The 16,656-nt window shown below is 51.2% G+C and overlaps 1 protein-coding gene across 3 annotated transcripts in view; it reads left to right on the top strand.

Annotated features, from left to right (window-relative positions):
• LDB3 (LIM domain binding 3) overlaps positions 1-16,656 on the top strand; it is a 60,168-nt gene that overhangs the window by 30,711 nt on the left and 12,801 nt on the right. For 2 of the 3 annotated variants that reach the window (XM_037496769.2, XM_054690335.1), the window contains 5 exons: positions 2,800-2,982; positions 6,172-6,314; positions 12,537-13,014; positions 14,119-14,299; positions 14,944-15,064. In XM_037496769.2, the coding sequence (XP_037352666.1) occupies positions 2,800-2,982; positions 6,172-6,314; positions 12,537-13,014; positions 14,119-14,299; positions 14,944-15,064 (1,106 nt within the window). The remainder of the gene's footprint in view (positions 1-2,799; positions 2,983-6,171; positions 6,315-12,536; positions 13,015-14,118; positions 14,300-14,943; positions 15,065-16,656) is intronic. The other variant, XM_054690334.1, reaches the window with a different exon arrangement.

Raw genomic sequence — 16,656 nt, 5'->3', positions numbered from 1 at the left:
AAGAATAGAAAGATTAAAATAAAGCCAGTGTTCTATGTCAGCCTGGCCCTTCCCAGGCCATGCTACCCTCACTTTGAATGATTTTAGGGCCTGTAAACATTTCTCTGAGGCGGCTGCCTCCTGACTTCCTGAAGCAAGTCGCCTCCACAGAGGACGAGTGAGCAGCCTCATGGCAGGGTCAGGGCCCAGCACAGCAGCAGGCTGCAACCTGGAGCCTGGCTGCCTCCTCTCTGAACCACTAAGCTGGGAAAGGACTGGACAGTCCATGGCCCGTACAGATGTCTTTTCGGTGAGATGTGGTTTCGGTGAGTGGGGGGCCTTGGGTTACTCTAAGGAAAGTTTCGCTAGAGTTCCCCTTTCAGGGACACACAGCGAATTTCCCCATGAGGCAAAGACTTTTGATTATATCCAAAGGGACTGGTTTATTTTATATATATAGTATATATATATTTAAAAAAGGAAAGGAGGAGACACTTGTACAGACAGACGCAGGCAGGAAGAGCTGCCGCTGCTCTTTTGCAAACAGAAAAAGTCTGTGAAAAGAAATCCTGCGTAGTCACAGGTGGACAGGAGAGCTGCCTTTTGCCAGTGCAGAAATTGTACTGATACAGTGTTCTTTTGGGGAGGGGTTCATTTCTTTGTGAAATTGGTTATCTATTATTAAATTAATTACTTGCAGGATGTGACTTGGTTGATATGTAAGGATGGGAATTCTCTGTATTGGCCCACAATCTCCATATTCCCACCTCTCTCTGTGCCTCTGGGTACTTTCTATAGCAGTCTGCTTTTTCTATAGCTGTCTGCACCTAAGGATTTTTCATATCTATAGCTGGCTTAACAATTATGTTAATCATTTCTACCCCCCACCTCCAGTATCTGGTCTTGTGATGCCTCCATCCTAAGTTTTTTCAATTCTTAGCCTCTATCACCTGCCCTTGTCTATTCTGGATGCTTCCACATAGTTATGGAGAGGAATGATGCTGCTTCCCATGGGGAATCAACCCATGACTTCCCCACTTCTACACCTCTCTTCTTCCTCAACCCTCTTGTACTATGTCTTTCTCTACCATATACTTTGCTGGATAGAGGCGAGCCATTCAGTGATGCTTTGGAAAACAGCTCACGGCCCATGCATGCCAATCTGGGCAGACCTTCTGCAGCACCTTGCTACTCTAAGTGTGGTCCATGAGCCAGCAGCACCAGCTTTACCTAGAAGTTTGTGAAAATGTAGACTTTCAGCCCAACCCCAGACCTACTGAAGTGGAAGTCGCACTTTAACAAGATTCTCAGGCAATTCATCTGCATATTAAAGTCTGGGAAGTGTCCTAGTGGTTAGGACACACCCTTCTCTGCCACTTGGCAGCTGTGTGATGTTTTTGCAGAGATTCAATTCTCTCTGGGCTGCAGGTTTCTCATCTGCAAAATGAGGATCATGATACCAATCACTCAGGGAGGTTCAAAGAATCAAATGGAGTAATGGAGTAAAGTGATCCAGCTGCTTAGCACAAGGCCTAACAGATGGTCAGCACTCATGGAGGAAAGGTAGTGATTCTAATTATTTCAAATAAGAACAGTGTCTTTTGTTGGGAAAAGATTCTATTTGACCGATCACAAAAAGTTTCCTGCAAGATGGGGCCACTTGGGGCACTAGTTAAGACTCCAAATCCAGATGGCCCTCCAGTCCTGAGTCAGATCTTGCTGTCACTACAGATAAGTTTCAAGAATTTGAGCAATTGAATTACCTCGGTCTTCATTCCTTCATTTAGTACATAGAGTCAATAATACCCACAAAATGGGCTGTGGTGGGGAATTTAAGACATACGCCTAGCACATGGTACACTGTCACTAAATGAATGACACAGCATGGGGAAAGGCATTCTCTTTCGTAGGAGCTGCAGTATCTTGTTGCTGTTGTAGCAAAATGCAGATTTTAGTCCAGTGACCCACCTGGGCAAAGAATGTGCCTTTCTTTGCTTTTCTTTAACTTAATGTTTATTCTCTGCCAGGTGGTGGGCATCTAATCACGTTGACCCAGGCTCTGATGTTCCTCTCTTGCCTGGGGTGATTCTGGAGAAGAGGAGTTTGCAGAATGCCAAGGCGGGCAGGCAGGGCCTGTGGGTACCCAGCCCTTTGTCTTGGCATCCACTATTCTTGAATGCACCATGCCACATTGTCCATTTTCTGGTCCAGATCACCTTGATCTGCCAAGCATGTAGCTTCCACCCATCTTCAAATACACTGTTAATACCCTGATTGCTTCAGAGCTTAAAGCCCAGGCTCTCACAACTCCAGAGCCAAAGCCCTTGACACTCAAACAGCTTTTGTTTTTTTCGTTGTACTATTGCTTTCCAAAGGCAATGCCTGCTACTGGCTAATTTGAGAAGGGCAGAAGGAAAAGGGAAACAAGATGAAAGAAACTTGATTGATAATTCAGTTTCCACCACCCTGTGTTTCTATTATTATTTTTTAAATTTTATTTACTTTCTAACATCATTGTTCTTTTTTCATATTGTCTTTTTATAATATATGCCGAGAAAAAAAAACTTAGGAAGTACACAAAAATGGGGTGGGGAGTACTCCAAAGAATGTTTTTTATCTTACCACAGTCCTCCCTGTGATCTGTGCCCTCCAGAGGTTCTGGGGTGGGGGTGGGGGTCCTTCCCTGAGCTTGGGGGCATGCCTTCTGGAAGGTCCTGCTCTGCAGTAGGATGGTGTCTGCCCTCCAGTGCCTCTGCTGCAGCTACCGCCCTATGCAGAAAGGCCCCTTGACCTGTTGTCTTTCTTGGTCCGCCTCATCAGCACCCCTATTGAGCATGCTCCAGTGTGTACCAGCCAGGCCGCCACCCCACTGCTGCCTGCTTCTGCCCAGCCGCCTGCTGCTGCCTCTCCCAGCACAACCTCGCCACCCCTGGCTACAGCTGCTACCCATGTTGCCACCGCCTCTGCTGCAGCCCCTGCCTCAAGCCCTGCGGAGAGTCCAAGGTAACAGGCTGACAGGTGCCAGCCCCGACCATGGAGAAGGGAGGCAGAAAAGGCCTCGCCCTGGGCACATCTGTCAACAGCTGTGTCCACACCCCAGAAAGGCTCAACCAAGGTGGTTAGGGCCGAGAGACCAGGGAAGCCAAGGGTAGCACTGCTTGGTTTTGAGAGTGAAGGAGAAACTGGGGGTGTGTTTCCAGGGAGCACACATGTGTGGCTGAAGACAGAGGCAGAGAGGTGTGTATCACCCTGCCCCCCACCCAGAGGCACATGCTCTCATGAGAGAGCTTAAAGTCATATTCACAGAAAAAGAGAAGTAACAAAAGGAAACTGTAAAGTTTGTATTCTGGAAGTTTCCTTAGGGAGACTGAGGACTGGGGGAGTCAAGAAAGTCTCCTTGGAGAAGACAGAATTGACCCAGCACAGAAGGTAGTCAGATTTGGTCAGATAGAATTTAGCCACTAACTTGCCCTCTTCCCTAACGCTCTCTCCTCTTGACAGAGAAGCAAGATAACTCTAGAGGCACCTGGTGCAGTGGGGTTTAAATCTCTGTTCCACCTTCAGAAAGTGGCTTAACTTCTCTGATCCTCAGTTTCCATATCTGCTAAGATGTTTGGTATGAGGTCTTTTTTTATACAGTCAGGATAGAAAGAGTGCAGCTATAACAGCAGCACGTGAAAAAGCTCACAAGTATTGTGAGTTACTGCTTTCTGACTTGCCCTCCTAGATACCTGCAAAGGTGTGGGGTGGGGTGGTAAAGAGGATGTGAGGAGGGGCAGAGAAGTAGAGGGGCAGGCTGGTCAGACAGGCTGGATATGTCATTCTGGAGCAAGCAGGAAGCAGTGTAACAGGCCGGGTGGCCCAGCTCCTTCTGAATTGTGTGGTACTGGGGTCAGAGCCAGCTTTCGCCTAGTCTCTCACACTCCCCTGCCAGGATTTTCCCGGAGAGTTCATGCCTCCCTGGGACAGGGTACATATGTCTGTGGTGTAGCCTAAGATGGGACAAAGGATAGGCAAAGTGGCCCACAGATCTCTGTGGTTCACAATGACCCAGCCTTTGCCAGCCCAACTCAAGTCTGGGTGAGGCAGGCCTGAGGCCTCCATGGGTTGTTTTAATTCATCTTCCTGGGTCACTTACAAACTGCTTCCTCTCTGCACACCAGAATTTTTCAGAGGGCAAGAAATGTTGTGGAGTAGGAGGTCGCCTCCCCAGGTTGGATGGGAGAACTCTAGGTTTAAGGGCAGCCTCCAGCACCATGCCCCAGGGCTCAGTGTCCTGAGTCCTCAGGACATCCTTTGCTTTGTCTCGTCAAAACTGGTGAGGTCTTGAAGGAGGTTGGAAAGGGTCCCAGAAGGCTCCCATCTACAGACTGAAATAGAAGGCACCAGGTGACCACACTCTGGGCCCTTCTCTCCTGGCACGTGGCCTGGGCTGGGGCTAGAGCTGGAGGAAGCAGGGAAGGAGGCACAGGGACACCCAAGCATGGGCTCACAATACTTGACTGTCTTCAGCCTCCCCCTCCCCCAATGCCAATCCCTGCCACAGCAGCTATAGCACCTGGCATCCTCCACTGGTGGGAGAATCTGACTTAGAGCCACTAGCCTCAGGTCTTCTCCTTCACAGTGGGAGCTGGGCACCCATGGACCTTGCCTCTTCTTCTTCATTGAGGCCCCTTCTTCACTGGTCTTAACAGTGGGTTATCAGAGAAGGCAGGTAAGCCCAGAGAGAGGAGACAATGACCTCACTCAACCAGAACATGGCAACTTAGCAGAACAGGTCTGAATGTCCCTTCTCCCCCTGGGCCTGGCCTCAGGTGGAAGATAAGCAGGAAGCCATGGACTGGTGGGAGGGGAACAGTCTTCAGCAACCCCCAGGACCCATTTACCCTGGGTCTGGTCATGTGGTCCCTTCTAGAATCTGAAAGATGCAGGAAGAGGCCGGGATGTGTTCTCAAAGGTATTCACTAGTTTCAGGTGAAAGAAACAGGGCAGGTGTGCAATTTCACAGACAAATGAAATTGGGAAACACTAGGCCAGACAGAGTTCAGGAGGCTGCTTAACTCTGCAGGTCTTGGAGACGCTAGCTCTCTAAGAGGACAAGCCAAGCGCAGCATTTCCCGAAGGTGGTTAACTGGGATACTGCCCCGGCCCAATTTATTTGGTCCCTTGATCCCTTGATCACAAGTAGGAAACGGCGGCTCTAGGCCTCTTAGCAGCTAGTCTGATGGAGGAGGGCAGCAGGAATTTTTTTTCCCTCAAAGATTTATTTATTTATGCATATAAGAGCTGAGGTACAGGCCAGAGGCACAGGGGGTGGAAGGATTCAAAAGAGACAGAGTGGGGAACAGAACAGGCAGATTGGCCAAAGTACACTGCTGAGGGGAGCAGCAGGTGAGACAGGAGAGGTCTGCTGCGCCATGTGGGTAGCTCCCTGGCATCTGGGGATCGAGCTCATGCTGCAGAGGCTGCAGACAGTTTCATAGTGCTGTGCTTAACCCCTTGTGCCACCAGGGAGGCCCAGGCAACAGGAATTCTATACAGAAGAAAAATGTGTGCATGTATGTGCACGCTTGTATGCGTGCGTGCATGTGTGTGTGTGTGTATGTGTGTGGAGGTGTTGGAGGGATTCCTGGCTTCCCATCCCTCCTAGTACTCTTTCCCAGACATCTGAGGCTTTGCTGCTCCCTCCAGCCATAACAGAAAGGGGGAGGGGGGAAGAGGCCAGGTAGTCTGACGCTGTGCAGTGCCCCAAGAGATCAGAAGATTGATGGAGTGGGGTAGTTCTGACATCTCTTTCTCTTTGCTCTCTCCTGCCTCTGCCCTCTCCAGCCCCAGCCTCACCTTGACAGTCTCACACCATTGGGGTAGAGGCTTTTCCATGGATTCTCTGGTTTACTTGGTGGCTTTCCTCCCTCTCTCTTAAGGTAGAGGTACCAGCAACAGGCCATGCTTCTTGCAGTGTCTCTGCTGCTCTAAGACTCACCAAGACTCAGCTACCCAGGGAGCAGCTTTCTTTGCCCAATGGACCCTTGGTCTTTCCTTCCAGCCTCTGGCAGCCTCCCAGGAACACTGCTCTTAGGTTTTCTGCTCACAGAGGCTCCAGAAGATGAGGAGTCAACTTGCCATAGGTGCAGTCCCCAGGGACTGGATGGGCTGTCTTTCTGGCAGCTAACTCTTCCCCCTTGGTTCCAGGCCCCAGGCTTCTGCCTACAACCCTGCTGCTGTGACCTCTCCCACACCTGCTGCCCATACATACAGTGAGGCCCCAGCTGCCCCTGCACCCAAACCCCGGGTTGTCACCACTGCCAGCATCCGACCCTCTGTCTACCAGCCAGGTAAGAAGGCAGTATGGGAGGGAAGGCCAGCTAGGCTGGCCATGAGCTCCAAGGTCAGCTCTGAAGCCACAACCCCACCCCCAGAAGGATGGTGGCGAACAAGTTCCTGCCAGTGATCTCAGCCTTCCTTCCCCCAACTGTGAGCCAAAATCCTAAGGACCCTTCTTTTGGTCTTGGGAAGACAGGTGGGCAGTGCCTGACAGGGATAGAGACTCCCAGCTCTTAGGAAGAGGAGCTTCCTGGCTGGGGATTTCCAGGCTCAAGGTGAAGGAACAGAGGGTTGGGGGATTGGGGGGGGGAGCTTGTTCCTCCAGAAGACTGGGTCTGGCTTAAGCCAGAGGACAGGCAGCTAAAATCAAAATGCCATGGACTTTGGATAGACCTACTGCATCACTGCATGCCCCTGGGCAAGCTTCCCAACCTGTCTGGTGTCTGATTTCCTCAGTGTGGGCCAGATAAGTGGAGGCATGGAGAGCATAGGTGGCAGGCTGCAGAGTGGCCGCATAGGGTGTGCTGGTGGCTGAGCTCACTGGTTACTGTTCCATTGCACTGATACCCATTCTCATCACTACCTATGGCCCCTTGCAGGGATGAGGGCTCAGCCCCCCACTTTCCTAGGCAAAGTTGAGCCTGTTCCCCTAGGTTCCCCAATTCTCAAGCTGACTTGCACCCTACCTGCCCCTGCCTGCCCCTTGTCACTGAACCTAAGGGCTCTTTGGCAGGTATTTTCCCAGATGGGAGCGAAGGTCCCATGAGTGATGGTCTATAGGAATAACCACAGAGGGTTTCCAGTAAACAGGCCCTGAGTGCTGATTGCACCATCCCCTCTGACTCTGAATTCCATGAGGGTCGAGCTGTGGTGGCTTTTCTCCACTGTATCCCCAGCACCTGACACAGGCCTGGTGCAGAGGAGATGCTCAGAAAAGGTAGTGAATGAATATCAGGGAGGGATGCAAGTCAGGGATGGGGAGGGGAGGGTGTGTGTGCACTGTACACTCTGGTGGCTCAACACACAGGGATAACAGGTCACAAGGGTCTCCAGAGTGGTATCTGATGCTCAGGTACCAGGTGAGATCAATGAGGCAGGATTTTAGGAGGGCACAGGATTTTCATTTAAAGCATTATGCTTTGAACATATTTTTTACAGCCATCTTGAATATGGAAAGCCACAGTTTCCACTTGTAGTAGTGACACAAATTTCTCCACTTCTCCACCCACCCCCAATAATTACACACATAGCAGTTTTATATATGGTGAAACTGAAGAAGTAAGGAACTTAATGACTTGTTTGGGAAAGAATTAAGTGGTCAGGGAGAGGACTTTTCTAGGACCAGAGTAGGCAAGCAGCTGTGGAGTAGAGGAACAGCAGCGGCTGAACTCAGGAACGTGTTCTACTAAGAAACGAGGAGAGAACCTAGCAGGGATTCTCACTGTGGCCTGACAGCAGGGAGACAAGACAGGATCTGAGTGAGGAAGATCCTGCCTTGGGGGAGTTTGGTTGGATGTGCAGGACAGAGGAGCCACGGTCTCCAGCCTTCAACATTACAGTGAGTGGGCTGTTAAAGGGGCTTTGGCATCAGACGCCTATGCCGGGCTTGCGCTGTAATCCAAGGCAAAGTCCTTCGTCTCCCCTGCCTGAATTTCCTCATTTGAAAAAAAGGCACAATACTATGGACACTCATATTCTGGGGGTGAAATGAAGCAGCTAGCACAGTACTTGGCATTCAGGAGCGGTATTTCTCTACCCTTCAAAGGCAGGAGCACACACTTTTTTTTTTTTAAGATTTATTTATACAAGAGTTGGGGTACAGGCCAGATGCGGTGGAGGGTGAGAGGATTCACCACAGAGCGGGGAGCAGAACAGGCAGACTGACTGAAACACACTGCTGAGGGGAGCAGTGGGCACGACAGGAGAGGTCTGCCTTGTGGGACCCTCGCCGGCCGGCCGGGTCGAACCGGCGCTGCAGAGGCTGCGTGCAGCTTCACAGCGCGGCGCTCAACGGCCTGTGCCACAGGGGAGGCCCTGGGGGCTCACACCTCTGAGGTGAAAAATCCACAGGGTTACGGGGCACTCTGGAGCAGGGGCAGCAGAGAAAAAGCGTCAGACGGAGCTGGCGGGGCGGCCGCCCGCGCAGGTGGGGAGCCCCGCGAGGAAGGTAGAAAGGAGTTTGCCAGAGCGGCGCTGCGCAGCTAGGGGGGCGCGGTCGCGACGCCCCGGGAGCACTTCCTTCCGGGCCAACCGGACCCGCGGCCCTTTTGGGCAGCTTCCGGGGCGGGGCCGAGGCTCCGGCGCCGGGTCCCGGGCGCCCTCGCTCCCCCGGAGGCCCGCCAGGGGGCGGCGCGGCTCCGGGGGCTGCGCTCCGCCTGGCGCGGCTCGCGGCCCTTGCGTCCTCCTCCCGGGCTGAGGCCCAGGCGGGGGAGACGTGCCCGAGCCCGGAGGCCGTGGGCCTCCGCGGTGTTCCCAGGCTGTGCAGACATTAACTCATTCCTGCCCGGAGGGAAGGAGGCGACCGGGCTTGCCTCCACCCCTCTCCCCGGGTGGCCCGGCCGACGGGTGGGGTCCGGGGGCGGCTGGCAGGCAGCCCGGGGAGCAGCGGGGAATGTGGGCCGAGCCCCCTTCCCTGCTGTGCCGGCCGGGCCGGGAGAGGACGGTTGGGGGGGGCGGGCAGGAACGCCTGGCCCTGCCCCGGCCGCAGCCGTCTGTGCCGAGGGCGCTGTGGGCACCCCAGGTCTCAGCGCCGGCGGGGGTGCCGGGCGGCTGCCCCCCAAAGCACCTGGGGCCCGTGGGGCGGCGTGGAACCGGGGTGCAGCTGGCCCCGGTGCGGGCCCGGGGAGGCCTGTGGGCCCGCGGGTCGGGCGGGGGCCGGGCGCTCGCGGGAAGCCGGGCCGACCTGGAATGAGTCAGAAATCACCTAGTTTAATTACACATTCCGAGGCTGCCGAGTGCGATAGGGGCCTTTTGAACTTGCCAATTAGAGATGAAATATCACCTTCTAATTTGGACGGGCTTTATTCCGTCACGCAGAAATAGCAACAGCCCGGGGCTCGGGGAAGGGATATCGAGTCTCCCCTGGCAGGTCGGGGTGGCGCTGCGAGCCGGGCCTGAAGCAGCTGCTCCCCGCTGCCCGACTTCTACCTCCACCAGGAGTGGGGGCCGAGGTGTAGCCAGGGCATTGCCAAATCGCTCTGAGGAAGGGCAGGTTCCCCGGGTGGGTGTAGCCCTGGACGGGGAAGCAGCCAGACGCGCAGGGTCCAGACTCCGGCCGGCCTGCCTGCCCCTGACCTGCTGAGAGCTTCGGGTTGTGGGGACTTGGAAAGGCCGGGTGGAGCAGGGAGTCTGGAAGGCCTTCCGGAGGAGGAAAAGGAATGTCTGCCAGGAAGAGGGAATATTAGTTTTGCTTAAAGGAGGCAGGAAAAACGGGCAAGGGCCCTAAACATTGGAAGGGGCGCGGTAAAAAGCCTGTTTTGCTGCCTAGGGAGCAGTTAAGCAGGGCATCTCTAGTTGAATCCAGCTTCTGAGCTCCCATTTCAGCTAGGCAGTTCCTAGCCTTTACTCCTCACCTGTAAAATGGACTTGAAAATATTATCTGCCTCCGTGGGTTGCAGTGAGTATTACATAAAATAAAGCACATAAAGGGCCTGGCGTGTGGAAACAATCATACTTGGTAGCCACTATTCTGATTAGGCCAACACTCCAATAAAAATAAATTTTCAGGTAAACACATTTTTTTTTAAAGTGAAAAGAAGCAGGTGACATCTAATATATTTTAACTCAGTATATTCAAAATACCATTTCAATATGTAATCAATGGTTACTAATGAGCTATATTACATTCTTGCACTATCTTTGTAATCTGGTGCATGCTTCACACAGCACTTCTCAATTCACATTTCAAGTACTTCATGCCCACATAGGGTTATGTTTGGACAGCACAGGGGGCTTTTGTTCTTAATCTCTTTTAGTGGAGATCCCCCATTTTACAGAAAAAGTAAAATCTTGAGCAGAAATCCATTATATGTAACAGAGAAGGATGAAGCTGCTCTGAAGTTCTGCTAGGTCACCTCTTCCCATACCCCCTCGCTGGTGCTATTCTCCAAGTCACCCCTGCCCCCAGTGTTTTGAGATCCTCTGCTCCAGGTATTGGGAGATGTGTAATGCTCTTAAGGGGAATGACAACACCTTGAATACGGCCATCACACCTTTGCAAAGTGTATGCACCATGCCACTCTGGTTGGTGCCTACCATTCCCTGAGAAGCAGGAGGGGCACCATGCATTTCACCACCAGTGAGCAGACTCAGTCAAACGTTATCTGAATTCAAGGTATCACATCTCCCGCCCCTACCCCATCCCCACATCCCACAGTCTACCTAGCCTGGACTCCCCCAGGTGACCACCAGGTTGCACAGTGAGCTGACAGTTTATCCCAGCCTTAAAGACCAAGGTGTCATTATCCTCACCTTCCTCACTAACGTTTAGTGAAATGCACACTGTGCCAGATATGATACTAAGTTTTTCTTTTCACCCTTAATCCTCATAATAACCCAGTGAGGTACTAAGAATTATTGGCAGACAAGGAAATTCAAGCTCAGAAATGTTAAGGAACTTGCCCAAGGACACACAGCCAGGACGTTGTAGACCTGTGACCTAAACCTGAGGCTCTTGATGGCTGTGCTATACACCAGAGTATGGGGTCTCCTCCATGTTGACAGTTACTCCTCAATGACAGGAATACCACCACTTTCTGGAACTGGCCTGGTTTTCTTTACAGAGGCAGCTTAGGGTGATAGAAAAAATGGTGTTGGTGACTTGTTCTGCCACTTACCGTCTCTGTTTGAGCCTCTGTGACCTCGGCTATAAAGGGCACTAGCCCAGATGATCTGTTATGTGCCCAGTCTACCCACCTAATAACTGGGAAGAAGATTTCTTATGGAGAGGGTTTCATCTTTAGAAGCCAGCATCACTCCCCGGCTTTTACACCTTCATATTTCAGTAATACAGACATGGTCCCTACCCACCCCCAGTGAGGGGGGGTTCCATGTTACTCAGCTCTGAGTCATCTGGAAATAGAAGCCAGAGAGAGTAGGAGGCCACAGGTCACCCAGGGTGGTCCAGGGGAGCCAGGTGGGAAAGACTTTTAGCCCTGAGAAAGACTATCTTTTCTAGGCCACAGTCTGGTGGGAGCTGCCTAAGCACCCCTCAGTAAACTTCATCCACCCAGGCAAAGCTCAGGAATGGGGAGGGAGGCTGCCCTGACATGCTTCCCTGGGGTGGGGAAAATGAAGCCTCTTTCCAGAACAGCAGATTATAACCTGAAAAGAGGCTCTGGAACCTTCCTCACTGGACAAGGAGGCCAGCGGGACCATGTGTGCAGGACATGACAGCAGAATACTTCAAAACTTGGGGTTTGAAGGTCGGGGCATGGGGGGTGGGGGTGGCTCTGAGTGAGCAGTTCCAATGCTCCTGTGTGCTGTCATCCCACAGAGATTTCAGCTCTCAGTGAGCTGGAGGAGGGTCTTCAGAGAGAATGGCTAGACCTGGGCTGTTGGGCTGTCACCCAACATCTCTGAAGGAGTACTTCAAGGCCCCCTCACCCCCCACCCCAATCAAACCAAGATGGAATTCCTCCCCAACACAGACCAAGCCAAGATCTTCAAGAAAAGATTGTCGCTAAACCTGAAACTTGAACCTGAAAGCCCAACTGCCCTGTCATCAGCTTTGTCCTGTATGCTGGACTAGGCCCAGTTTCAGCAAAAGTATGCAACTAGGCATTTCAATTGTCAAATCACTGGTCAGAGTCTAACTGAAAGCATCTTCCAGTCAAGGCCAAGTTAACCCACTCCCATCCACCCTTTTCCTAGCTCAGGGGACCCAGATACCTTGCCCGACACCTCCCACCCTCCACTGCCTGGCTTCTGCAGGCCTCTGGGCTCCCGCCTGACTGAGCCCCGCCCAACTCAGCTGCAGATATTTATAGCTGTATCCCTTTCCCAACCCTGTTGGAGTTGCCCAGGGCCCCGGCTCTGATTGCTGCTCTTTATCTCACTTGGTTCCCGGCTGCAAATTCTAATCTGAGGCATCAAGAAGTCCAAGAGCACGTCTCTCATAAAAATTGGAATTGTACTGCTTTAATATTAAAGTCACCTTTTACGGTTCTCTGGCTTGGGGTGGGGAAAGGCAAGGGAAATGAATTCCTAACACATTTTTCTTTTTCAACTTGCAGTGCCTGCATCTACCTACAGCCCATCCCCCGGCGCCAATTATAGTCCAACTCCCTATGCCCCCTCACCTGCCCCTGCCTACACCCCCTCACCTGCCCCTACCTACAGCCCCTCTCCTGCCCCTGCCTATACCCCCTCTCCTGCCCCCACCTATACCCCCTCTCCTGCCCCCACCTATTCCCCTTCCCCAGCACCGACCTATACCCCCTCACCTGCCCCAAGTTATAACCCCCCACCCTCGGGGGCCTATAGTGGGGGCCCTGCGGAGACTGCTAGCCGCCCACCATGGGTGACAGATGACAACTTCTCTCAGAAGTTTGCCCCTGGCAAGGGTACCACCTCCATCAGCAAGCAGACTCTGCCTCGAGGGGCCTATACCCCAACAGGTGCCCCCCTTGCCAGGGGCATTGTTCAGAGGGCTGAGCGCTTCCCAGCCAGTAGCCGAACTCCACTCTGCGGTCACTGCAACAACATCATTCGGTATAGTCCAGTGTGCCCCTGTGCTGGGGTGCTGGAGGTGGTGGGGGGAGGGTTCAGGATGCGTGAGCCCTGTGGTGGATCAGGGCATGTGGGAGGGCAGGTGTAGGGAGAAGGCAGATTGCAGGGCAGCCTCAGGTCCCTCTGGGCTAACCATCTGGCCTGACCCGCTCTGAGCTTTAGCTTCTATACCAGTGAGATACCCACTTCCCTGGTGAGTTAGGAGGATTCCATGAGGTAAGTGGGTGAAGCTCCCAGGGCATTGCCTGGTGCCAGGACCTCCCCCTTGAGCTAAGGCCAGGTTCTAGAAATCACAGGTCTTGTCAGTAGGTTTATTGGGCATGTTGCAAGCTGACTAACAGTTCTAGTTTTGACCCACCTTCCCTTTAGGGTTGTTTCTGGGTCTTTCCATAGACTGGTCCCTTATTGTGCAGGTGTCTGGGGGGATCTGCCACACCGAAATGGAAACATGTCTAGTCACATTTACTAGTCAGGGATTGTGGGTGGTGCTTGTTTGAATATAGTATGTCGATGTGTGTGTGTGTGTGTGTGTGTGTTGGGGAGGGTAAGCTAATATATAACCCAAAAAATATACTTTTACTTAAAAGTAAAACTATTAAACTCATTGGAGAGGAATTAGAACAATCCAGAAAGTAAAGATTAAAATATAAAATATTTCCTTATCCCACTTTTGTTAGCAGTCCAGCCACTAATCTGGAACTAGACTACTTGGTCTACCATCCTAGCCCTATAGTGTTGAACAACTTAACTTTTCTGTGCCTCAGTTTCCTTATCTGAAAATAGGTATCAAAATAGTACTTACTTCATAGCATTGCTTTGGCTGTTATAATTATTGTGGTCAATTGAATGGCTATTCTGAAATATACTAACCTGGTCCCAGATGGTGGGTGTTTGAGTGGCTTCCCACTTCTCAATGGTTGCAGTGGATTCTGCATGGAGCTTTATCTGAATTTTACATAATTTCGTTAGAAGAGTCACAAAAGTCATGGTTTTTGGATCAAAGTATGATTATTGTTGGGGGTCTTGAAATACCTGGTCTCAAGCTTTTTGGGCTGCCATAGTGGGTGCTATTCTCTGTTTCCCCAGGGGCCCCTTCCTGGTAGCCATGGGTCGCTCCTGGCACCCAGAAGAGTTCAACTGTGCCTACTGCAAGACCTCCCTGGCAGACATGTGCTTTGTGGAGGAGCAGAACAATGTTTACTGTGAACGGTGTTACGAGCAGTTCTTTGCCCCAATCTGTGCCAAGTGCAACACCAAAATCATGGGGGTAAGTGGATAGCATTCCTGTCCTCAGACCCTTGTCTTTTCTCCAAACTCCACCAATTTCTCCCCCTACCCAAGATTTCAGTGCCCCAATAGGAAGCCAGAAAGTTGCTGCCAACAGGGAAAGCAACTCCATTTCCATCCTAGAAGAGGTAGGTTTGCCTTTAATGAACTAGGGAGCAAACAACTGAAGCAAGAGATGATTACACCCCTGGGCCACACAGCTTGAAGTGACGGCAGAGTTTCTGCAAAGCAAGTTATCACTTCCCAGTCTGACCTCACCAGTCACCCCCATGTGACCCTGACCCTTGATGCCCTGCAGTAATAAGCAGTACCTCCCTCCCAGGTCTGGTGGGAGGGTTAAGCCTCCCAGCCTCTGTAAGCACCCATAGAACCTTCTCTGTAAGCACCCATAGAACCTTGCACCCAGCAATATTGCATGAGTAGGATTCCCTCCTCTGCACCTTCTTGGGCTCTTCCTCAGAGTGTCCAAGCCCTCCTTCCTGGGTTCTCTGCCCTGCTGTCCGGTGCAATGCTCCAGCAGTGGCCAGGTACTGGGGCGGGGGGGGGGGCTGGTGGAAATGAGGGGACCCTGCTCCCTCTCTCCCTTGGACTTTGCTGTCCTAAGCTGAGTCTCTTTACCTCCAGGAAGTGATGCATGCCCTGAAACAGACCTGGCACACCACCTGCTTCATCTGTGCAGCCTGCAAGAAGCCCTTTGGGAATAGCCTCTTCCACATGGAAGATGGGGAGCCCTATTGTGAGAAAGGTAGGACCACTATGCTTCAAGAGGTCGCCCCACAGTTTAGGAGAAAGTGCAGGCACAGGAACTCCCGCCTATGTCCATTCATAGTGAACCCTCAGGAGGCTCCCAATGGCAGAATTGCACGCTCATGTTATTCAAAAGACACTTATTAAACTATTACCCTGCCCATTTGTTTGCAGCTTTCCTTGAGTGGGGAGGGGTATGTGTAGCTCAGTTCCCTTCCCTGCACCAAATATGTGGCTCACAAGTTGGCATCTTGTTACTGCCTGGGGAACCTCTCAGATGATTTTGCTTTGGAAACCACTGAGAAGGCCTTGACTCTGGACTTCATTCTATTGCAGTAGGTTCTGCTCCAGGCTCCACCTCAGAATGGCTTTGTTACCTTGAATGAGTCACTATACTTCTCTGAGTTTCATTTTCCTCACCTGCAAAAAGGGGAAATAAACACCTGCCTTACAGAGTTGTAGTGCGAATAACCCAGAGAACATGAGTAAGGCATCAATCCATGAATGTGCTGTGTCCTCCCTCTGTGATGTTTACCACTCTTTGACGTTCATTCACAGCCTCCCAGTCTGAATTCAGTTTCTCTGTTCTTAACATTAAGTAAATTATTGTAAATTCTGGAGACAAAGCATTCTATTAGAGAGTTGGGCCTCCTGATTAACTAGCCACTCACTCGCTCCCTCACCCACTCATTTATTTGTAGCAGGCCTCTTTCAGTAAAGGGCTTGGGGCAGGTTCCAACAAAGGCCGCATAGACATGAACATTAGGACAGCAGAGCTAGAAAGTTAGCACCAAGTAGAAGGGGAAAAACAGGACTGCTGATTGTGAAGAATAACAGAGCTGCAGTGACTGCGTAGCAAATTTGAGGGCAAAAAAGAGAAACACAGTCAAGGAGTTTATTTTAAAATCAGAAAGGAGCAACCATTCCAGTTCCTTGAAGGGAAAAGCAAAACAATATAAATTTTTTTTCCTCCTTACTATAGATTATGAAAGAAACTTCTCCAGTTTCTGGTGAATTTTCTTTCCAGTTCTGAAATTCACTGAATGACTCTAAATAAGTACTTAGTCACTCTGTGCCTCAGTTTCCATACCTGTAAAATGAAGAAGATAACACCTGTCTTTTCTCTTTGGAAATAGTTGATAATTGAGAGAAGTGCTATTGTACCAACACAAATTGCTATTATTAGTTGACTAAGAGCACTACAGCTTTCATAATTGTAATAAGCAACAGTTGTGTCTGAAGTTTCTGAAAGAACAATAGATTTCTGCTGTTACCACTGCACATCTCTCCATAGCAACCCCCCCTAAAACAGATTTTTAATAATACTTTGAGTAAGAAGATCCAGGAAGGAGATGTCTAATGTTACGAGAAGACAGTGGGAAACAGGTTGAGCTTCAGCAATCGTCATCCTCACTTGGACCACTTCCAGCCAGTATGACCTTGGACAAGATACTTACCCTTTCTGAATCTGTTTCCTCACCTAACCCTCCTCCTGCAGAGACTGCTGTGAGGATTAACTGAGATGCTATGTGCAGAGCGTGGTTCCTGTAATGGGCCAGGAGACCAAAGCTCTCTAAGGAGCACAGTTTT

Source organism: Talpa occidentalis, unplaced genomic scaffold, assembly GCF_014898055.3.
Source record: "Talpa occidentalis isolate TD23 unplaced genomic scaffold, MPIMG_talOcc4v2.1 talOcc4.8, whole genome shotgun sequence".
Taxonomy (NCBI): domain Eukaryota; kingdom Metazoa; phylum Chordata; class Mammalia; order Eulipotyphla; family Talpidae; genus Talpa; species Talpa occidentalis.
The sequence above is the reverse complement of the archived record's forward strand: the minus strand, read 5'-3'. Positions and strand labels throughout refer to the sequence as shown.